The sequence below is a fragment of the Pavona decussata genome, unplaced genomic scaffold, assembly GCF_977016875.1.
Source record: "Pavona decussata unplaced genomic scaffold, jaPavDecu1.1 SCAFFOLD_31, whole genome shotgun sequence".
NCBI classification, from domain to species: Eukaryota; Metazoa; Cnidaria; class Anthozoa; order Scleractinia; family Agariciidae; genus Pavona; species Pavona decussata.
In genome coordinates, this window is record NW_028145454.1 from 568,712 (window position 1) to 592,548 (window position 23,837).

Below are 23,837 nucleotides of genomic sequence, written 5' to 3' on the forward strand. Positions count from 1 at the left end.
AAAATACTAAAGAATTCTCCATGGCAAAATACAAGAAAAGTGTGGCCGTCCCACCGAGTGTTACTCCTTGTTAAAACTTTACTCTTTCCTTAAAGTTTAGGCCAAAATTTCACCATCACAAGGAACGTCTGTTCAATAGCCAGTATATAACACAAAGAGCAATTTATTCAACAAAGTAATCCTATGAAAAGATTTATATCCAGCTAGTATAGTTAGTTTGTGAATTCGATAATTTTCCTTGTACGCGGCTTCCATAATGTTTATGCTAAAATTTGACCATCACAAGAACGTCTGATCAATGTTTAAGCAGCCAGTATAACACAGTGAGCGATTTATTCAACAAAGAAAATCTGTACAAAAAGATTAATACCCAGCTAGTTGGTTTGCCAGTGTGAGTTCGGTAATTTTCTTTGAACGCGCGTCCAGGGCGATCTTTTTCTTTTGAAACTGAGGGCTTTTCATATGAGCCCGGTTACCGGGCTGGTCCGGTAGGCGGGACAAATTTTGTCTTCTGTCCATATAGGAAATTTAATTCCGGTTACTGAGATGGAAAATGTCCTAAAGGCCCAAAATACCCGTGGACCCGCGTTCCGACTTGACATAACATTTATTCAGGAGGCTTCAACACAAATACAAAAACATCCTGAATAGGGAAATCGTGAGGTTAACCCTGTATAAAAACAATTTCCCTGACTTGTCAGCGACCTTACAAGCCATGCTAAGTTAAAATTGTTTCGTCCCGGTCAGTCCCGGTATCCGGGCTGGAGTGTTCATATGGGAAAAGTTTTCAGCTTTGTTACCGAGATCTCGGTCGCAAAAACCGAGATCTCGGTAACCGGGCCAGCCCGCCTTCTCATATGACCACATCGAAATTTTTGTAAAGAAAAGAGTGGCGAGGCGAGATCTCGGAAACCGAGCCAGCCCGTTCGACCGGGCTCATATGAAGTTGCTGACGACCCTAACCTCGCCATTCAGCTTGCGACTTTGGCTATAAGGTTCCTGGGTTATGCTTTGTCGTGAGCCCGGTATCCGGGCTGGCCCGGTAGGATAGACGAATTTTGTCTTCTGTTCATATGGGAAATTTAATCCCGGTTACCGAGATGAAAAATGTCCAAAAGGCCCCCAAAGTACCCGTGGAACCACGTTCCGACTTGTCAGCGACCTTACAAGCCATGCGCAGTTGAAAATGTTTCGTCACGGACAGTCCCGGTATCCGGGCTGGAGTGTTCATATGGGAAAAATTTCCAGCTCGGTTACCGAGATCTCGGTCGCCAAAAGCGACATCTCGGTAACCGGGCCAGCCCGCCTTCTCATATGAACACATCGAAATGTTTGTAAAGAAAAGAGTGGCGAGGCGAGATCTCGGAAACTGAGCCAGCCTGGTCGACCGGGCTCACATGGAGAGGCCCTCAAAGTTCAATCCTTGATCAGGTCACCTTTTTCATTTTCCAGCGGAAGCCTAATTCGCTCAAAAAAGGTGCCTGATCACATGTTATTTAGACATAGACAAAGACGGTACGCTTAACTACATAGCTAGTTTTCCGGTTCAGGTATTGCGGATAAAAGTACAAGATAGACTGAACTAAAAATCACAATCGATGTGCCACCGTGAATTATACAAATATAACCCTAAACAATTGTTGCACAACTTGAACAAGGACATGGAATTCTATATTAAGAATCTGCGACTAAAATTGTTGTCCTTGTAGTTTCTTTACAAATTCCTTACCTCCAGCCAGAGTCCTAAGTTACTTAAAGTCAGCAGGAAGTTTATTAACGTGTCATATGCATCTAGCATGTACAAAATCGACGCTAATAGGGGACATCTAAATCTATAGCATTAAAGACTAATCGGCAAATAACAAAATCTTACATATATGTGATTTAACTTTTGGCAAAGCTAAAACATGATTTTCCATTTCCACGTCAACAAACCTTATGCGCCCATGTACTATGTTCGCGTGCAACACGCAAACAGACGCTCCCGCCAGGACCGGCCGCGGGATTTTGTAAGTTTTGCCTCTTCCTCAATCACTGTCTTGAGAGACTCCAGACGATCGCTTATTTGACGGTACTGGTCCCGCTTGGTGTTAACCTCTAACCAAACGTTGTTCCATTCCAGGAGTTTGAATGCAATCTTGACGGAGATCATTGCACCGCCCACTCCCAGGCAGCCTAATGCAACTCCGCCCAATACACCTCCTGTTTTGATGAAAACTGTGGCACCCAACCCTAACACTGTTGATTGCAGAGAGCATTTTGGTTCAGTGATCAAGAAGAAGACACCCTGCGAGCATTGGTTTTTCAGCCGCACGCTCGGGTACAGGGTACAAGAATAAGAGTATAGAGCGGTTTTCATCTGAGTGTCGTAAAACCAAAACTTCACCTTGGGAATCACAAGAGACGTGAACAGAGCTAAGACCTCAAAGCAAATGCATGTAATGGGTCCCAAGCGCGGGAAAACGCATGCGAGCAAGTCACGATTGGTTCTCATTGGTTGAGAAAGTGGCGCGAGTTTTGCTAATGAATCACAGAGGGCACCAAAGCAAAGCCAGGGCAAGGGCGAATTACTTTCGACACTCAAACGAAACACGCTCTAACTGGTAGTATTTACTTAGTAATTTAAAGTAACAACAAAAGCAAAAGAAGTGGTGAGTAAGTCAGAACTCAAAGCACCCAAGCACTTGGAAAACCTTATAAAAGCCGCGGTTGATATGTCCGGCCCACGTATCGATTTAGGGCTACGGTGTGGTATAAAAATAGGTATGATGTAAAAATGACCATTCTCTTAGTGGACAGACATGCAACTGGTAGTAAAAATTGCATGTTTTGTTTTGAAAATGGAAAGGTTTCAAGAGGTGGGCAGTAAACCCCCACCAAAAAATTTGAGAAATACCCACCGGGGGTAACAGTTTCGAGATCTGCATAATCTGGGTGACACACTCAATCAAAAAATAGATTTTTTATATACTGTATTTTTTCGATTAAACGCCCCCGGCGTTTATTTAAAATTCGGTAGTTTTGACGTGGCGTTTTTTCGAGGCCTGCGTTTAATCGGCGTTTATTGATGAAATGCGATTTTCAGCCATTTTTTCAGGTCGATTTATTATTACCAATACTCGGAAACCTATGGGCAGTTTGTCTGTGCTGGACGATTTTTTTCGCTGTACAGCAACTATGCCAGTTATGTTACGCCGGTATTTTTCGTTTGAGCGTTTATTAAAATACCAAAACAGCATACCGTACTTGGTATGTCGTAACAGTGCCATTCACGATGTTACTATTTACTTGTACCCGATTCTTATGACCTCGACCCCCAATAAACGCCGGGACCACGATCAAACGCCGGGGGCCCCGATTAAACGCACCCGGTGTTTATTTAAAATTCGGCAGTTTTGACCCGACGTTTATACGAAGCCGGCGTTTAATCGAGAAAATACGGTATCTGAGCTGATTACGGTGGCTACAGAAATTTAGCACATTTTGAGACTTTCTAGGCTGAAGCAAAATGCTAGTCATTAACAAGATTTCAGTTACGGTTCACCACAAGGAAGTAAGGTCAGAGAATACTGTGCAAGAGAAAAGAGGGGCTTTTCTTTGGAATTAGACATGACATTGGCATCTGAGTGAAATGAAACATGACCCGCTGCGATCCGACAAAACAAGCATGACATTTGGTAATTATTAACGGCGCCAACGCATCTTAAATCCCACCCAAAACCCGGTTTTTTAGCGCTCAAGTCTAGCTTTCTACAACAGAATCGGCTTAATCAGAGCAAGACAGCGTTTTAAATTGATTCTAGCTTCATTGTGCAACGCGAATGAGGCCGATCGAACCCAAATCGCGCTGCCCGACTAATCGATCGCTAGCCTAACAACGCTACAGTTATAAAGGCGAAAAATAATCGAATAGCTTTTCAAACTCACGCTTTTTGAAGAGAAAATTTTTGCTAATTCTTGCTTCTGTTTCGCCATATTACTTTAAGTCCCGGATGTTGACAAAAAAAATTGAACGGGGAACAACATACAGCGGTTTTCAACAAGAAAATAAACTAAGTCTTTCCCAGGTCGAAAATTCCCGATAATTTCATGCTTCCCGACTTAAAAATTATTCCTAAGACCTACTTTATACGGCTATAGACTGTCACCTCCTCAAGCAAAGCTCACAATATGCAACCCTTTGTCAGTTCTGCCCGAGTAACTGAAAATTACCCAGTTAGCTCAAAAGAGAACTATTGGTAGGGTGCATATTAGACGAGGCAGGACGCTAAACTCGTAAGACTTTTTCCCTCACTAGACTTAATGATGTCCTCAGGAAAACTTTGCTTCATGGGCTGACTGTTCCATATACAGGCACGAGGGGGTAAGGGGGAGGGAGGGAGAAAAAGATTTTTATTTTGCAAACGTCTACTAATGACCCTTGTAAGCTATCTACCTTTTAATGCAAAATTCAATTGGAAATGATAAATATATATATATATATATATATATATATATATATATATATATATCTTAAGAAAATTAACGAAAACTGTAATTTCTGTAGTTACCTTTTGGAAAATCAGCTCACTTATATGAACAGTTATCCCCTGGATAATTCTTAAAACCAAAATTATCTTACCCATAGTGCCTGCTGCTGAAACAACCAATCTCAAACCAAGTTTAGTTATTTCGTTGTTTGCTTTCTTCTGTAACTGCTCAATTATCTCGTGTGCGTTTGTTAGAGTTGCCTCGCAATCTCTGATATCGTAAGAAGTCCTAATGCGGTACGCCTCCAAACGTCGAAAGGTTTTTGAACTGCAGCGATTGCTGTTGCAAGCTTCAATCACCTACAAAATAAACATAAGCCATAAAAGATATAGTTACTCAATGTTTTCAAGATAGCTGGAGCACAAAATAAGACTAAGCGCAAGTTATTGCCTGGCAACATGTGGAGCTGTGGTGTCACAGTTGTTTTGCATGGATTAAAGAAGCCCCGTCCGAAAAGGATACCTTTGTCACTTTCGTAGTATGCAACAGGGTTGCAAAAATTAAAAATTCCAGTGTTTTAAAGGGTCCAAAAAATATACCGTGAACTCAAACAGTGGCAATTAATCCAAGTAGAGGGTAGTAAAACCTCTTTTTTTCTTTAGCCAATAGTGACCTCTCTGTGCAATGAGGCATATGAAAGGGGTGTACTTATTGTCTTATGTATGTGAAAGGTCTGCTATATTTCAGTAAAAATGATGACTTGTTGTTGAATCTTTGTAGAGCAACTTGCAACTTTATTGAGCACCCCCCCCCCCTTCCTTTTCTTCCTTCCCCCCATAAGTGGAGCAGTTTTGAGCTTCCTTAAGTATAAGGACTAAAGATGTATTTTCCTGTATCGACTCAAAAGCATCGTAGTCGCAAGCGCAACCATGTGTAAACAAAAACGATCGTACAATTGCAACCCCACTTGTCATTTTTCTTGCTTGCGTTTGCATTAACAGGTTAAAAGTGAGTCTTCGGCCATCTTGAATCACTTTACATGCATATCTACAACATTATAATTGTGCCAGACCTTTACAACTTGCTTTTTTGTTGACACATTGATTGCAGTTGCGCTTGTGTTGTACATGTTAACGCTGAACACAATTAACAATTATTCCACGAGTGCGCGCATAGATACAGTATTTTAAGTCAACGAGGCGCGTAGCTCCGAGTTGGATATAATCATATCTTATGACAAGCGCGAGTGGAATAATTGTTTTATTAAAACAATCTAGAAATATTGCTAGATCTTGCTGATTCGCTTTGCAAGAAAACCAGAAGACAATTTTTAAAATGACTTCTATTTCTCGGGCATGGTAAAATGGCTCATTTACCATGGCCGCTAAGCCAATCAAATTACTGGAATTACATTATACAATGATCCAGTTTTTAATAAACTTGTATATTCTCGTGATTTCTCCATATTTCTTCTGGTAGTACTTCGGAGAATTCGTTTCAAAACCAAAAAATTTCAGCCCGTTAGTGACTATTTCTTTTATTCTCATGACCAGCAAGTAAAGACAATTTGTAGGGAGTAATTAGATGTTAATCACTACTGGAACTGAAAGGGTTAAATGTTTAAAACTAGGTCGGACACTTTGTTTTTACCTCTTCCATAAGCTTGTAACATGAAGCCTGTATTTTCTTCATCTTCTGCGAAGCATCATCGAGAAGACGTTGAAGCTCATCATAACTGCGAGCCATGTCTTCAGGTAAATTGTCGTCAAGTAATTCTCCAATCTCCCGAATAACCAAAGCAAACCCATTATAGGCCACAAATGAAAACAGGTTTTGCGCAATTAGCCCCGTAGTCGATAAAACGATGTTGAATAGAGCATTCAGTTGCTTCTTCCGCTCCTGTGGCATCTTCTCTAAAGTGGCTGTGGCGCTTTGTAAGAACTCTGAGGCTCTGTGGAGAAATGCCTCTTTACTTTCACCGTCTGCCTTAGGAGTTATTAGAGACAGCAACTCCCTGGTGGCCACCAGAGCCCCCTCTAGTTCGTCAATGCTATTCATTTCTTCAAGAATTTATTACGGCAGCTGGATCCCGTTTGGTCTGAAAGAGATCGAAAGTAATTGCATTTTTAAAACAAATAAATAAATGTATATGTATGTATTAATGTGATATACACTAGCAGCTTTCAAGTAGCTATAATTAAAATATAAATTATGAATATTGAAATAGTTTGGAAATCAGAGTAGGCATGTAAACACAGGTGTTCCACAAGTAATTAACAGGACCTTAAGTAGAACTTCGTGCAGTTTCAGTTACTGTTAAAATAATGTTTTGATAGTTTCCGAATGTCACGTGGAATACTGTTTAGAGGAATAATTTTTAAAATGGATAGTTTTGGATTGTTTGTTATAAAAAATTTTATTAGATGAAGATCTGGTTTAAGAATGATGTATTGTATTTGAAACGTCCGACTCTGTTATGTCTTTATAGTCTTACCACCGTATGTTAAAAAATCTAAATACAATGTCTTTACTAGTCTTACAGTCCTAACATATCTCCGAGGAGAAGCCCAGGGGTTTCTTGAGGTCTCCTCACCACTTCTTACTTCTTCTTTTACTATTACAGTGAAACCTCTATTAAGCGGACCCCCAATTAAGCGGACACTAAGCCGGGTCCCGAAATTAACGTCTTATATATCCCTTTATAACGAACCCCTATTCAGCGAACACCTCTATAAAGCGGACACTAAAATAAATTATATTTGGCTAATTTCTATTGTTAAAAACCTCTATTAAGCGGACGCCGGACTGAATTGACAATAGTATAGTATTGGATTACGTCCTTGAAAGTACAGTGGTCGGTTAATAAAGAAAAATCAATTGGTGATTTTCTACTCACACATCGTCACGCAAGTAAAAAAAATGAAATTCTTAACCATTCAATAGATAAAGTCAAGAAATTTATTTGTTGTAGAAGAGTGATACATAAACAACGTGTGAAAGCCACGGGGCTGTGCGATATCTCATAATCGAGTTATTCGAGAAAATGTACCACGAAAAATTACAGGGTTTGGTATGGGACGCCATGTTGGTGGAAATAACTAATTTGTACAAACACTGAAAGAGCCCACGTACCGCGCGTATTATCGTTACTGTTTTGCTGTTATGTTTTTGGATTTAACACTAATTAAAATTGGTAATGAAAGGTATTGAACTTGAACTCTGGACAGCTTCCTTAACGAAATGGAAGTTTATCACAGTACAGATCGAGAGTAGCCGTTGAATGTTAATCGTTTCACAAACATTGCGCAATTTTTTACAAACCTCTATTAAGCGGACACTCTCTATTAAGCGGACTCTTGGGAAGGTCCGGAAGGTGTCCGCTTAATAGAGGTTTCACTGTATTATTCACTGTAAACTGTGAATGAAGTGGAGATGTCTGGGCAGAATAAGGTTATTAGATACATCATGCATAGTGGCGTAGACCGTTTGGATACAGAAAGTATTCACAATTTAAGATAATATTTGCTTGAACAAAAAGGGCAACAACTGAGCTCTGTAGGTGTAAAATGGATCAAACGAAGAACATGTTTTTGCAGAATTAAAATTTTTTCCAGACGCGTTTAGGCGGCTTGATCCCATACAACTATACCATACGACAGATAGGGAGGATCTAAGATCGGTAGATATACAATAAAGTAGATGTGGGGGGCAAATTTAAGTGTCTTGATCTTGCCAAGATTACCATCAATTGACTTTTTCGAAGTAATATGACCACTACGATATTTCCAAGTCAAATTTGAGTCAATTATTTCATACAACCAAGTACTGTAGGAGTAGTCTTTCCTTTCTAGACAAATGAACGAGTTACAGTCAAGCATTCTGAGGTTTACCAGAGGATCAATCTTTTTCTGATAAGGGCAGACAGTAACAAAATTTGATTTCTTAACATTTAAAGATAGGTTATTTGAAGTTAGTCAATTGCACACATGCATTAATTAGCTCAATATTAACAGTATGTTCAAGTTATCTTAGAGTTTTGTCCGCGTAAACTAAATTAGTATCGTAAGCAAATAAGACAAGCTCGAAATTTTGAGAAGAATTAGATATTATTACACGTGACATATATACAAACATACATGTTGTATTTTATTAACTATGTCGATAAGGAAATAATCGCGTGATGCGTAGACCGTTTTTCGCGGAAACCAGCAGACTAATTTTGATAAATAACGTCATATAAATGAAGGAATGATATGAGTCGTCTATGCATCGTCGTTTCAGAGACACGATTGCAAACAGAACAGAATGAAATTAGTCGGTAATTATGGGTATCAGTTTTGTTGTTACTTGTCAGTATATATTGGTACAATTTTGGTATGTTTTAAGTTAGATGGGTAGACACAAGTTTCGGATGACGGATGTCTTTACTACATATTGTAGAGAATGAGGAGAACAGTATTTGCATCGAGTAGAGTATAGTGAAAATTCCGATGTGGGTCCGTATGTTATTGTAGACGTTTTAGCTGAACAAGTCAAGATCGTAAATACTTGATACTCGATCCAGGGTCTTTTAATTTGTTCCTAGTACTGAGGAGTTAAGGCTATTAATGATCTGACCTTGTATTTGGATGATTTATAAACAACTTTATAAGGAAGATTAGTCCGCAAAACTGGCATGGATCGTTTTAGTAAAGCTAGTATTATTGTTAGTGGCTAAACTCATAAATAGCAGACAAAAAAGAACTATACTTATCTAAGCATACTAAATTGAATGAAGTATCACTATTAATACTGTTCTTCACGTTCGACCAAATAAGGTACACTCTGGTTTTCACTTTATTTGGTTGACTATTGTCCGATTTCCTTAGATAAACCGCCAACAGTAGCCTTACTGACTGACCGATCTTTATATTTTACAAATTTCTTTGCGTCGATCAACAGTTGCTGGACTATAGGTGCAAAATGATCCAGAAGTATTGCTTGAGCGGCAAAAGTGAAATCTTCTGCGAGGCCGACTTCTGAAGGAAAAACGTTGAAAAGTTCTCGTCGTTTTATTTAACTTGCTCGCGTACAAAAAGACGGATTTAATACGCTAACCCTTATGAGTATATGAGAAGCGATCAATTAACTGGGAGATGACAGTGGAAAGGGGGACTGACACAAATAAAAAGCGGAAGCGAGAGAGTAAAAGTGAAAGAAGCATAAGGAAGGAAGCGGATATTCCATAAAAGCTTGCAGATGCAGATGGATTAGAAAGAAATGCAATACAGAGTTTACTTGTGCCATGTTGTAGGAAAATGAAATAAACCTGATCATTCCAAAATGCGTTCCGTGAAGAATGTTCAGTTAAACAGATCATGACGTTTGCAGCAACTGATTACAATATGATGCGGAAACAAGCGCGAAGAGACGAGTTCCCTCTTACGTTACGGCATGAAAGCTGCAGCTCACAATATTTTACTTAAATTAAAACTCACCTGAACGAGTAAGAGGCCTTCTGTTTCTTAATTTGTGGCTTTGAATTCAGCGAAGGAACCTATTCGTGGTTTGTTTTGACAGGCTCAGGATTTCAGCTCCCGGATGAGGAGACTTTCAATTTCCATGGCCACATCATGCATACATATGATTATTTTAATGAGAGTTTCAATACAGTTTTTGAAGGACCATATATATAACTCAACTTTTCAACCAGCTGTTCAAGGTCTTCAATACCGATCGACCGATCTGACCGATGTGAAATTTAAATCAGTTATGGGTTCAGGATTGGAGTTTGTCAGGATTTATATTTTGGTAAAATCGATATTTCCATGACGACGATTCAGAACAAATTCGAAATCAGTAAATCGTGAACTTGCGCTTTGCTGATTTGAATCAGAAAAGCTAAAACCAAAATATTGAACTATGATATATCGCAAACAAAATAACCAAAATTATTCTGTGAAAAACGTTTCGAGCCAAAGTGTTTCTATGGTAAACGTTTATCGAACGAAAAATAACTGACAACGCTTTCAAAAAGTGACTTGGAAATATTCCCAAATTTCCCTAAGTTGATGATTTCCCAGTGAGCATGAGAACGAGTTTTCTTCTCTGACGTCGCTCGCCTAAGATTTTTCTTGCGATTTTCACATTTGTGCAGTTTTGCAAAAATCTGAGGAATTAATGGTTCGATAAATTCTCGTCTCCGGTGCCGCATTCCTTTCGTTCCTTGGCGCTGGCCAAAAGGAACTCGGCTCAGGGGACGAGAATGGAATCGATAGATCTTTTCTAAGATCTTCACCACGCATGCTTGATGGTGTGAAAAATTTTCCCGGGTCACTTTTAAATTTAACAATGAAGAGGACGTATTGCCTAGTTCTTAGGCCTCTCTCTGTCTTTCAACTCGGTCAATCCGTTTCGGGTAACGTGGTCCCGTCACCGAAACAAATTGACCGTGAGGACCTAAAAGAAAACCATACAGGGATACGTAAGAGGACGTATAAGCCGAAGGTAAAGTTTGCGTTGCAAATTCAGTGTTGACATGATATAGTATGCTAATACATTTAAATGAATGCGTGCGACATTCTTTCTTGATTTTTACCGTGTAGAAACATGATAGAAGAACCGCATTATTATGCAATAAAATACATCACTGAGTTCCAGCGGAATATTGTACTCACTGATTTGAATCTGATATAGAAGTATAACTTTTCAACAGCGAGTTTTCCGTCGGTTTATGCGTCCTATTCATTGGCAAGTTAAAAGAAATGTTCCTGACAATCAATTTTAATGAAACTCTGGAGTAAAGCTGTTCTGGCACCAGGATATGTGGTGAAGATTTAACAAAAGCGCATGAATTCAAAAATTAATAGAAATTTTAAAGAGAAAACTAGTTCTCAGGGTCACAACAGAGAAAATCGGTAAAACTTTGGTGAATTTAAAAGATAAATTAAGGCACATGTTGACATGATATTTCCAAGTCGCTTCATCAAAGCAGTGTTTTTGTTACGGTCCATTCACCATCACCACACAAATACTCAGTTTTGAAATGTTTCAGTGATTTACTTGTAATTCAACAGACATATCTTTTTTATTCTTGACTATTATTTTGACTTGTCTATATGATTTGTCATTCAAAGGATTCAACTCCTTGATCGCGCAAAATTTACAATTTTCTGATTTCGAGTTGTTTTTTTACCGTCGTCATGATAGTTACAAACAAAGAAGAGAGGTATGGTCCCACAAAAACTGTATCGCAGCACCTTAAATAGTCGCATTTTGAAGCCGGATGAGTAATATGATCTAATATGATCTGAAAATAATGATCGCACTGGGCGAGATTTTAATTTTCTTAATTTTAATTAAAATTAAAGCTAGAAAGAAATTGATATTTATATAAAAAAGCAAAATCTTATATTTGACCTAGAATACAAATTTTAATACTAGAGTCACGCTGAATAATTGCTTCAACTAGGTCAAGCAAAAATATTTCAAATCTTAATTATCGCTGTTTGGTTATAAATTACATCCATTTTGAAATCACTGGTGATCCTTGGAATCTGATTGGTCCAAAATGGTGCAATTTATTTCCAAATTGCACCATTTTGGACTCTAAATTACATCATTTTTGAATTCCATATACAGTACTCGTATAAATGGAATTAAACTGGCAATGTTGAACTTGAAGTTTTCACTGTTTTCGCTTTGTTTTTAGAGCTTAAATTTCCTAGAATTTTCTAAAATTTTTGTGCAATTTTTTTGGGATTTTTTAAATATAACATATTCTGGGTGGGGGAGGCTGAAATCTTTTATTTAGACACTTTTTTGGGCAATATTGAGGGATTTCAAAATGGATGTAATTAAGTGGTAATTGAACTTCGTGTCGTGCAATTTTGGTCTGAAATCATACTTGTGATTTCAAATCAAACTCGCGCTATCGCTGGTCTGATTTTGAAATCACGCGTATGATTTCAGACCAAATTGCACTCCACTCAGTTCAATTACCAATATAAAGTACTCTGTTTGTGAAATCATGGGTGTCATGGGTGAAACAATTGCGTTGTTGAAGCTTCTTGCCCTTCGCAAATTACGCTTGGTGACAATCCCCAGAAAGTGAATGCACTTATTCAGGAAATCGCTTTGTATTATCAAAAGGCCTTTTCAATTGCGTTAAATTATTATCGAAACCTTGCCAAATGTCTATTATCACACTTTCTTCACTTATAGTTTGTAACCCTGCTTCATTTGCGAGCTATCAGCGTGGCAGGCTCTATATTTCGCCATTTTACTTCGCGAATAACTCGTAGACGTTTTTTAAAATGATAATCGCGCTGCTAAAGTCCGGCCTTATCGCAGGCTATTTAATGCAATAAAATGTTGGGGAGATAGAGAGAAATTAACCCTTAAACGGCGCTGATTGATACCGGATCCGTATATACAGCCTTTGGAGTTTTTTTTTTTTTTTTTTTTTGTTTTTTTTTTTGTTTGATGATGTGAGATGAAGATGTTATTGACCGGCAGCTAGTGCAGTAGAGAAGGAGTATAAAAGGAGTAAAATCGAGTGTAACTTGCTGGAGTTATGACCCCCCCCCCCCCCCAATCCCCCCACTCCCCTCCCGCCCCCCATAAAAATAGTATTGCAGCACTCGAAAGCTTGTAGCTGTTTTATTTGTGTAGCAGCTTTCTAGTTTCTAGGTTTGGGGTATTGTTCTGTTGTTTGTGCTATTGTTTTCTAGAAGGGTAAAAAGCCAATCACATGAGACCTTATGAGAGCTTCTGCATCGTCTAATATTTTCCTCTCGAAATCAGAGGAGAATACATCCTCGGAGACCCAGGGGTGGTTAATCGGGGGGGAGAGATTTTCGTGGGCGAAAGTTTATTGTAAGAACAGGAGAGCCCTTGGGTAATTACTCTTACCCAACCAGTTCCAGAAGCATTTGACTTCCCCGCTTTTGATTGGCCAGAAAATTTTTCTGGCCAATCAAAATCGATATGACCTACCCACCAATTCATTTTCTATGCGATACTGAAAAAATTTCCAGTCTGCTGAAAAGGTAATTGCAAGTTTCTATCAGAAAGATAGAGGATCTAAAGGCTCACAAATTCAGCGACAAAAACAGAAAAATAAAATTAAAAAGGCCACCTCGTAAGGAACGGCTTAACGAAACCAAGAAAAAAAAAATTAAAAAGTAATTTAAAAATCTCACAATTTTGCCAGTGTTTTCTCGAAAATAAACTTTCAAATATGACCTCCGCATATAACCTATAAAGGAAAAGTTATAATTCGAGCTACAAACCACATTTTAGATGACAAAAATGAATGTTGTGCCACTAGCACTAAGGACCAATAAAGTGAACAAGGAATTTCCCACTGAGCGTTAGCCCTAGTAAGGAAATGGGAGATCGCACGAGGTAATAAAAAATATATATCTATCTCCGACCTCGGTGGAAATCGAACCCGCGACCCACGATTTGCTCTCGTCAGGCGTCGTAGCTCTGTCGGTAGAGCAACGGACAATCAAATCCGGAGGCGGCGGGTACTATTTCCATCGAGGCCGGATATTTTTTCTTTATAACCCCCCCCCCCCCCCCCATTAATTTTCGCGCGATTTTATTGGCTACTTTACGTCACGTGGTGCAAATTCACAGGACGGTTATCACGCAATAACCCCTGCCTGCGTCGATATTTGCCCTCCTGTTATTTCCATTGAAAAGACACAAAGCCAGCGGAAAAAAGCCAGCTCAAGAGTTTCACCTTTTCATTTTTATTATTTTACATGGAAGAAAAACAAACTCGTTTTGTAGATGTCCAGTCAGTTCCGGAAAGGACTAAAATGTCAACAAAACTTGCTGTCAACGTCTTTGAAGGTGTAGAAAGTTACGAATAGACTTTCAGATTTTATAGTCCTACGCAAACTGATTCAGTTTGTCAAGTTTTGGTCCAATCACAGTGAAAATAAAATTCCTGTAAACCAATCAAATGTACTTGTTTACGTAAATCGCGAGCATCCGCCATCAGATCAGCACTGGCTGTTAATTACGAGCGGTTTTCGCGCGATATAAAAATTAATGGGAGGGTTATAAAATAAATAAACCCCTTTCTGGCTTGCTGGTATGTCGGCTGATGATGTCCTTAACTGAGAGATTGTCCTCAAAATTTCACATTTGCCCTCGTAGCTTCGCTTCTCGGCCAAATATTCATTTCTCGGACAATCTCTCAGCCGCGGACATTATCAGCCGACATACCAGCCGTCTGAAGGGGTTTATTTACTAATTACCTCGTGCGATCTCCCATTTCCTTACTAGGGCTAATTATCAGTGGGAAATTCATGGGTTCGCTTTTTAACGTGCCCTGGAGAGTTAATTCTCTGATCCAACATTTTAGATAGTTTAGCTGCAATTTGCTGTCAGAACGCTAAAAAAAGGCACTTCTGGGCGTAAATGTGCGCGTTTTTGGCAGAATTTTAGTATAATAAGGGTTAATTGAAAGAAACGATCTTGGAAACAGAATGCACGAGAGAGAAAAGTAAGAAATCATGAAAGTAAAGCCACCTTCGGAGATCCAGAGGTAAATAGTCGGGATGTGACGAAGATTTAACGGGCAAAATCGGGACTGGCGAAAGTTTCCCGGGCAATCTTCGTCCCGTACCGGGTATCTTCCCCTTAGTCTCCGAGGATGGAAGTGAATGAAATTACATGATATGGATAAGAAACTAATTTAATTTAAGCGAGAACTAGGCCCCAAGGGTAACGTACACATGTTAGGTTTTTCTTAGTAATATTTGGTCGCCCCCCCCCCCCCCCCCCCAAAAAAAAAAAAAAAAGATTTATTCTTCTTTGCATCAACTGCTGGAGGAAACGATATTTTATTAGTGTCCCCAATTAGTCTACCTAGGCTAAATACATTGACACTTAAATAAAGGTTTTACTTACTTACTTACTAAATGAAAGAATTCGAACACACTGGTGTAATGCAAAAGGGCAAAAGAACATTTTGTTGGTTGTCAGCTTTACGTGTATTCGTATAAACTGACAGATGTTCTCGTCGTTTGTTCTTTGCTTCGCAAAGTTTACCTAAGACCGACAGGCAAGGTTTTCTTGAGTCTTTCCGGCAAGAGGATAATAGTGTCAATCCGTCTAGTACAAATTATAATCAGTTTTCACACATACAGACAGATTACAGAGTACAGATTTATTCTAATTTAGTGAAAAGTTTTTGGAAGTAGGCAAAGTTAGCAAATTAAAACCTTCCGCGTAATACTGAACATTAACTTCAGTATGTGTTGATTTAACAGTAATTTTAAAACAGACTACGTTTTTGTCGATGTTTCGGTCTTTTCGCAGAAACTCACTGACAATTTGGGCAAAGAAAACTTGAAAACATTTCAGGGGTTTTTCTCTCTCTTTCTACTTGAGTTTTTTTTTTTTTTCAGTAGAATAAACGCCTTTTGAAGTTAAAATTCGCGATTGAAAATTTAAAAGAAAAACTACCTTTCAAATATTGATTCATGCATTTAGGAATGATCAGTTTTCTTTGACCCGGAAACAGTTTTCTTTCAACCCAAAAGGTAAAAACATTTAATAATGGAAAAATAAACGAGAAATAAAAATGAAAATACCGAAGAAAAATATTGCTGCTTATTTTAAGATTAATCAAAAACATCTGCAACGGTCTGACTGAATAATTATCCGTAAAACTCAAAATAATATGCTTGTGGGAAAACAGATCTTATCTCAGTATGATAAAAGCTTTAATTAACACGGAGGTTAATTTCCTAAAGTTCTTTTCTTTGTATTGAGATGTTTAATTTTCGCCGGTATTCACAACATCATTATTCGCCCTGTGGTGGCGTTCTCTAAAGGTTTTGAAGGAAAAAAAATCGTCTTAAAATGAGTGAAGTAAGTTAGAAAAAACCTGATGACTTTGGTAATAACCGGCTTGAGCTTAAGATACTGATTAAGTAAAATGACAGCCAACGAATTAGTCATTTTATGGTTAACTATTTCCATTTTATCTGTTGGATAGTATACGTCAACGGAATAGAGTGTATTTTTGTTAACCAATGAAAAGCGTTTATCAGAATTCATACAAAAAAAATCAATGAATCGCGTTAAAATCTAAGGAAATTTACTGTTGCCGTTTTTTTGTCAAGCAAAAAGCATTTCTGATCATCATGAATCGAGAAGTTATCTTTCTCATGTGTCTTCTTCTGTTCAGCATGGCTAAGCACAGCAAATCCTCGCCGCTCAAAAATTATCGTAAGTCTCTTTCAATATTTACACTCGGAACTCGAGAAAAAAAATCAATCTATTTGTCCTGAAAGTCATGTTAGCGACGCTTTTTATCAGTGAAGTACGTAAGAAAAGTCCCAGTTACGTTAAAATCGGCCTGGAAATCTTTTGAATTCTCTTTTAGAAACGGAGCGGGTCTGCTCTGTTTACATGCACAGTTAAACGTGGCAATTTCACTATATTTTTAACCTAATACTAGAGAATAAGCTCGGGGAAGCCATTAAAATAAAAAAGCCGGCAAACGAACAACTGCACGCCGACCGACGATCAAACTGGCGTGCGCTTGAGTTGCATGTATTTCTTTTCAATTTTCTAGTTCTGAGTTTGATGTCAGTTCTTTTAATTTCAGACCTACCATGTTTAATTCAAACATCAAGTAAAGTGAATAGAATTATTAGAACCATTTTCAGGTAGCTTCAGTACCCGATAAGGTATTTGTATTTTCACTGAAAGATAACTGAATTTTAATTCTTATAATCGTTTTGAAATCATGTTTAGAACAAAGGGACAACTTAAAGCTACACAGAGCATACAGGATGATGCTAAGGGCAGGTATGGAATACAATTACCATCCGTCTTCGCGTTTTAATCCTGCGAGGGATATAAAGCATGTTCACTATCAGCTTAGACTAATTCGTCTTCGCCACTGGTCTATTGAAGGTTATTGAGATTTCTAATTTATGCTTTGCCAAAAGCCAGACAATGATCATTTTGCGATCAGAGTTGTTTATTACGGACACTGTTATCAAAAAGGAAGAAATTTAGTTTGATGTAAATCTTAATGCCTTCTATTTTGTCTGTCGGTAATTTTCGTTTAGTGACGTTTTCTCGCATCCGGCGCCACACAACTGGTGAATATTGCCGGATCAACGGCAATATGTTCAGTTACATTCATTATCTAGTCTACTTAGTCACAAATTTATCCTGCCCTGCTTTGAGTAATGAACAAGAAAAACCATACCTCGATTTACGTACGTTTATTAACTAATGAAGACAGCTCCTGGCTATGAGCTAGCTCCCACGATGTGATTGTGAATCGTCCAATTTTGTTCAATAGCCTTAAGTAAAACTGTTACATATCAGAGGATATTCCCTAAGCAATATTCCTAGTTTTAAAACGTGAGCCGCTTCGCTATCTTGAAAATTTTAAGCTGGAAGAACTTTTGATCATTGAAACAGACGATGACATCAACATACTCGAAAGTCATGGACCCGGAAGACACCAAAGAATCAACATCCTACGCGTCCTTTCACGATAATAATTTACTATAAAAAAAATAACCTTTGTTTTTAAAATATGCACGGATATCCAGTTCCTTGATCATTACAGAGATTAGAGTCGTTTTTTCGGTAAATGGCAACCGTGGGATTCGCTTTTGTGGTTTTTTGAAATGAGTGCATAGCTGAGAATAGTCGGCAAAATAATTCTGGCAGTTTGATGCTAAATGCAAAACTGTACTCAATTCAGTTTACTGAGAAACTAAAAACAGTGGGGATAAATGTTGGATAAACATGATCACGTGGTCATTTCTGTCATTTGTCGTTAACGTAATTCTAAATCTCTCTATTATCTTTCCTTGAAGCCTCACACTTTCCGAGTGCGAACTCGCAAGAGAAATCTTTTCGCTTCCTGGAACAGATAATGTCCTCGGTGAAATATCCTTGTTTGTTCTCGCCTTAAATAATTAACAATTATTCACAGAAGTTAAGATGAATAACTGTTTAGTTTATATTAGCCATATTAGCCAGTGGATATCCATTCCCAATTAGTCACCTTTATATTTTTTTGCACATTTGCGAAAAAACTTGTAGGCGAAGTCCAGGGTATTCCGGGAGGTGAAAAGCATGTATCAGCGTGATATATCAGCCTAGTAGACAGTGCTTTTCGCTCGCTCTGATTGGCTACGCAAACTCTAGATAGTTCACTTCGAGGCATTATTTTGGATTTCACGCGCGAGGTTTTTTCGCTAATTTATCCGGAACAATGGGACTAGTGGCGCTGTTCATTTCCCGGTTTGACATATACTAAGACAATTATTAATCTTAGTGTCGGTAAATATTGTGTTTACTTACCTCGCCGCTTGATTCACCGCTTGCTGACGGAGTGACATATATCTACCACAAGGCACCGTCACTCGGTTACTACCTGGATGTCGAGTACAGCCAATCAGAGCACGTGGAAAAAACAAAATCCACTGGTTGGCTATTTAAGTAACAGTCTTTGCATATTTATCATTCAAGTTAAATGGTGTTGATCGGCAGCTCGTTTCCTACGTGTCCAGGAAGCGATTTGACTTGGAGAAAAAAATATTTTGCCGAACTGTCCGCTAAGATTCTTAACTTTGGTTAACTCCTCGTGCTTCTTAAGCAACTGGGTGTTGACATTTTATTCCTCAATTACAGATCAAGAGTTTGGTGAAAATCAACGTACCATGAAAAGACCTTGTTTGACGGAAAAGTAAGCGTGTTTGTTTGTTCTTGTTTATTCTACTTTTACTCGCAGTACATGGATCAAACTTTGAGAAAACAAAACTGTGGTTCTGCTGACCAGTACCCAGTGATGTGGTGTTAAACTGTTCATCATATAATTATGCTGTACAAAGTGGTTATACTTTTTAAGATAGTGAGTAAAAAATAATCTTGAGGAGTTACCATTAGAATGAAGATTATCGAGAAGACGTTCTCTAGCTAGTGTGCGCATTGCAGGAGTTCTGTGCATATCTCGTGTTTACTCAGTAATATGTTTATCTTACTCGATGAAAAAGTCTTGGGATTTACTGAGCCAACACAAGTAAGCTAGGGGGATGGGGAGGGGAGGGGTGGATCCTGGGTGAGATCGAGGTGAGGGCTTTTCAACTCCGATCCTTCCTTCCCCCATGAAATTAACTTCAAGATGGATGAAATGCCTTATTCTGCTATCTCCATGTTCAAACATTGCTGGGCAATTATGGCCTATCAGACACGTTGGGGTTCGCTCCAACTAAGAATCCCTCCCCAACCCCTCATGAAACGTTGAATTCCTCCCCTGCTAGTAATGACATTAATATAATTATCAAAGTACTGATGATGTTTTACCATTGTTTTGCAGTGGGAATATGTGTGAAATTTCTCCAAGATTATGACGTTCTTCCGGCCAGTGCCAAGAAGAGTTATTTTCATCGTCATTTCATGAATTGATTCTTTTTTCTACCTTTGAGTCCCCAGATCGGCTATTTACAGGAAACTGGTTTTTGCTAAGCTTGTCTCAGCCCATTAATTCTTCATGTAATTCTTCTCTTCTCTAAAGTTTCTAATCAGACCTACATTCAAGATTTAAAAGTGATTCACGAAAACAATAGAATGGTCCAATATGTCTTATTAAATGACTTTATTACGAGTCCGGCGCCCTAACAAACACAATAACAGCACAACAGGGGTTACTAGAAAGTAACCAATAAAAATGAGAAAATGGTCAAGTGTTCTTTCTACCCTGCTAATGGAAAACCTGCCTACAGCACAACTGTGAATTATTTAAAAAAAAAAAAAAACACCTTAATAAGATTGTGAGTGTCATTCCCTCGTCGGGGAGTAGGGGGGGGGGGGTGGGGTGGGGGTGGGGTGGGTTCGGAGCTTTCGTAATTTGAAGCTAAGGTAAAACGCACTTTCTTACCTTTTTTTTCGCATAATTTAAAAACAAACTGGCCTGTATGAGTGTATCTTTTTTTATGAAGAACAAGACATGCAGCGAGAACTCTAACTGAGTACCGGCACATTGGTTGCAAAGATATCTGGAATCTTGGTGATCGAGTAATGCTCTTGTAAATACGCCTTTCAACAAGGCTACAGGCTAAGTCTACAGTTGGATTACTGCGGAGTCGAGAATCCGAGCTTTCTCAATCTTTCTAATACACCTTTTTTGGTGTTCGGTTTTGAGAACATATAGATCATCACTCCACAACACAGACCAATTACTTCTTAGTATGTATTTTATTACAATTAAACCAGGCTGAATTATTACATCACGGTACATAACAATGCGGACAACTAACGTTATACATTGCTATTTACAACAGGAGCAGTTTTTCTACACAGAAGAAACGTTCACTTGTAAGGTAAATAAGCTCTTTATAAGGTGCGCAACTGACACGATGTCAAAGTGGGTACCCCCAGGGGAAGAGACTGCGAACAGATAGACAGCTGTTAGCTTTTCTATGATCCTACCATGAGCAATGGAAAATGTAGGGCTATCAGCAGGGCTCCACTACTCGAGCAGAGTTGTATGGACCAAAAAAATTGAATTTTATTGGCACTTGAACAAAATTTCTCGTCTTTATACCATCTGATCTGTTGTGTCTTTGATTTTCACTTCTTCATCTGCATAAAATCCCTTTTTCCTTCCGATTCGATCCAACCACCATCATTAACATCATCATCTCACTCTTTGCACTAGAAGGTCATGTTTCCAACCTCGTCTTCCTTCCGATTCAACAGCCTCCATTTTGAAAACCTATTTAGTCCCAGTAGTCGTTCTACTCCCACTGAAAGGCAGCGTAGAACTGGGACCAAGTAAAAACTCAAAATGGCGGCGAATGGCGGCTGTTTTAAACACGGCTCGTGAAGAATATTCAGGAAACCGGGATATAAGAAGGAGAAGAAGTGAAAATCCAAGACGCAGGACAACAGAAATAACGGTAAGATGATACAGTAGTACCCAGCTAACTCGAACTTCCCGCTAACTCGAACAAAATCCGATTTCCCCTGAACTCTTTTGCAAAATAAATCGAAAGCGTATTGTTGACGTGCTTTCGACGTATGGAAACGTCTTTCGTTGTTTAGTCCCTTACATGTTCTTAAAGATGTGATTGAAATTCACCGAAACTAAACGTTTGCTAACGTTCTTATCGAAAGCATAATAGTGAGCTTACGCAACACTGAGGACGGCTGACGGAAGAGGACGGTGAATTATCGTTGTGTGACCAACATGATATGATATCTTAGTACCTTCACATTTTTAGGCGATTTGCGACTAAAACGGGTGTCCTCTCATCTGTTACAAAGTGAAGACCACGAGCGGTAGGAATGTTACAATCTAGAGTCGTAAATACTTGGACGTCACGTTGGTCACACAAGGACAATATTTGCCGTCCAGCAGTCCTGTTGCCAGTGTTGCGTAAATTCCCTATTGATAACCCAATAACGTAACGTGCTCTCGATGTACGGAAACGATCAACGGCATCATTAGGGATCATCCCTGATGATGCCGTTGATCGGCGAAAGCTAAGCTTGGATTTTTAATAACGTTTTATCCGAACAGTAGCTTAAGGCCTCAATTGAACTTTAATATTATTATTCTAAAATGCTGCTGAAGGACAACATACAAAGATTTACATGTCATGTTAAAAGTGTAAAGCGCTTGGATCTGATCATTCTCATGAAACGGAATTTAGACAACGGCGAATTTTGCAAAAAAACGCATTAATTCTACAGATAAAAACAAATTAGCCATAAACTTACTCAGTTAGTATATATAATTTACATATGTAAAACATTTAGCCGTTTTAAATTAACGGCTAAATCTTTTCCATATAATATTTAACAAATTTAGCCGTTAATTAACGGCTAAATTTGTTCCATATAATATTTCACAAACCCAAATTTAGCCGTAAATTAACGGCTAAATTTGTTCCAAGTTTTGAAGCCATGGGATATTCACTTTTTAGTGCGTCATTGTTTTAAGTTACCAAAAAACAGCAATAGGAAACTACAAAATAACCGCGTTTTCTGAAAATGCTAAACGACACCTCTAGCTATAAAATGGTGATAAATATCGAGTAAATTCTAACTATTTTTACATGGTTCCAAATTATCAATCAAATATACCTCCTGGCCAGTTCCATATTCGCGTAATATTTACGCGCTTAGGAACGTAACTTAACTGGTTTCACGTACGTGCACAACTTCAGAGACAATGTGTGAACCACTTCCGTAAACCGCAAAATATATTGAATTGACCTCGCTCGACTTAATTTTGCATTTCCTGCGCCATCGTTCATACACTCGCCATACGAACGTACGTAGCAACCCACAAATCGAATAGCAATTTACCCTCCAATGTGTTGTCATCCTTTTTTCTTACCGATTTTTGTTCTCATTCGTTCACTTTGGCATCTAGATGGTTAAAAGTGTTTTCTTTTACATATTACTCATATTCAAAAGACAGTGAAATGCCGACACAAGTCCTCCACTGAATGCCTATCAGATCATTGTTTTTTCTCTTCAAGCAATTCAAGTCAGAGTCTCATTAAAAATTAAACAACCCAAGTAGAAAAAAACCTAACGCTCAAATGAACCTATATATAACTTTCTGAATTCTGATAAGCAGGCGCTCTACACCGTTCTCTTCATTTACATGCATGTTGTTGGGTATAAAAAAACGCGGCCTCCTTCCGACTGTCGCTTCTCCATGCCTTTCCGTTGCTTTAAGCACTGAGATTGATGCAGCAGTTTCTCGTACAAGCTCGGGCTAAGGCGTCCGTGTCCTTTACAAAGCCATTGTATGTGAAAACAACCCACGCTGATTTGGCGTCGAGAGAGCCGCCATTGGATTGAGCAATGAGAAAGGCTAAATTAAGAGTTAGCAAGCTGAAATGCAACGTGTTTGATGAAACCCGATTTTCTAGTTTGGCATCAGTATTCCGTTTAGCGCCACAACTTAACTGTTTCCGCTCTGAGCATCAGGTAAGACATTCTAATTAAATTAATACTATGGGTTAAGAGCTGTTAACTCTAGTTTTGAAAATCTGGGTAACACTATAAGTCGGTGCCCGTACGTGCCAGTAGAGGAAGTCATTCTCTTGAAACGGGCGAACCACGGCTTCTTTGAAATTCTTTAATCACTTGACAACCCAATTTCTATTTCATTATAGTTATTTTTATAAAACCGAACCCTCTGGGCTCGGAGGAAGGTAAAGATTGTTTGCCTTGGCAGAAGTCACGTATTCGTGCTAGAAGCCTAGCGAGGGGCGTGAACCATGGAAATTGGGTCATTATGCACTCGTGCTTTGGCCGGGTAGTTGAATTTATAATGGTGCAGAGGTGGATCAAGGAATTTTCGATTGGAG

The 23,837-nt window shown here is 38.7% G+C and overlaps 1 protein-coding gene and 1 long non-coding RNA gene across 3 annotated transcripts; one reads left to right on the forward strand and one right to left on the reverse strand.

Moving 5' to 3' along the window:
* Positions 1-147: 147 nt before the first annotated feature.
* Positions 148-10,192, reverse strand: LOC146484725 (uncharacterized). Of its 2 annotated transcripts, XR_014863563.1 has the most exons (5): positions 9,948-10,192; positions 6,121-6,568; positions 4,622-4,829; positions 1,283-2,238; positions 148-1,248 (listed from the first exon to the last, which is right to left on the reverse strand). XR_014863563.1 is itself a non-coding variant. In XM_085104461.1 (4 exons), the coding sequence occupies exons 2-4, from the start codon at positions 6,526-6,528 to the stop codon at positions 1,952-1,954; spliced, it is 903 nt and encodes a 300-aa protein (XP_084960587.1). In that variant the 5' UTR covers positions 6,529-6,568; positions 9,948-10,192; the 3' UTR covers positions 148-1,951. The 2 variants fall into 2 exon arrangements, 1 of the variants encoding a protein (XP_084960587.1); XM_085104461.1 differs by having other exon boundaries at positions 148-2,238.
* A 6,353-nt stretch (positions 10,193-16,545) lies between these two features.
* Positions 16,546-20,188, forward strand: LOC146484726 (uncharacterized). Its single transcript, XR_014863554.1, has 4 exons — positions 16,546-16,704; positions 17,236-17,289; positions 19,141-19,195; positions 19,826-20,188. It is a non-coding gene; the product is annotated as an uncharacterized LOC146484726 (long non-coding RNA).
* Positions 20,189-23,837: the final 3,649 nt, after the last annotated feature.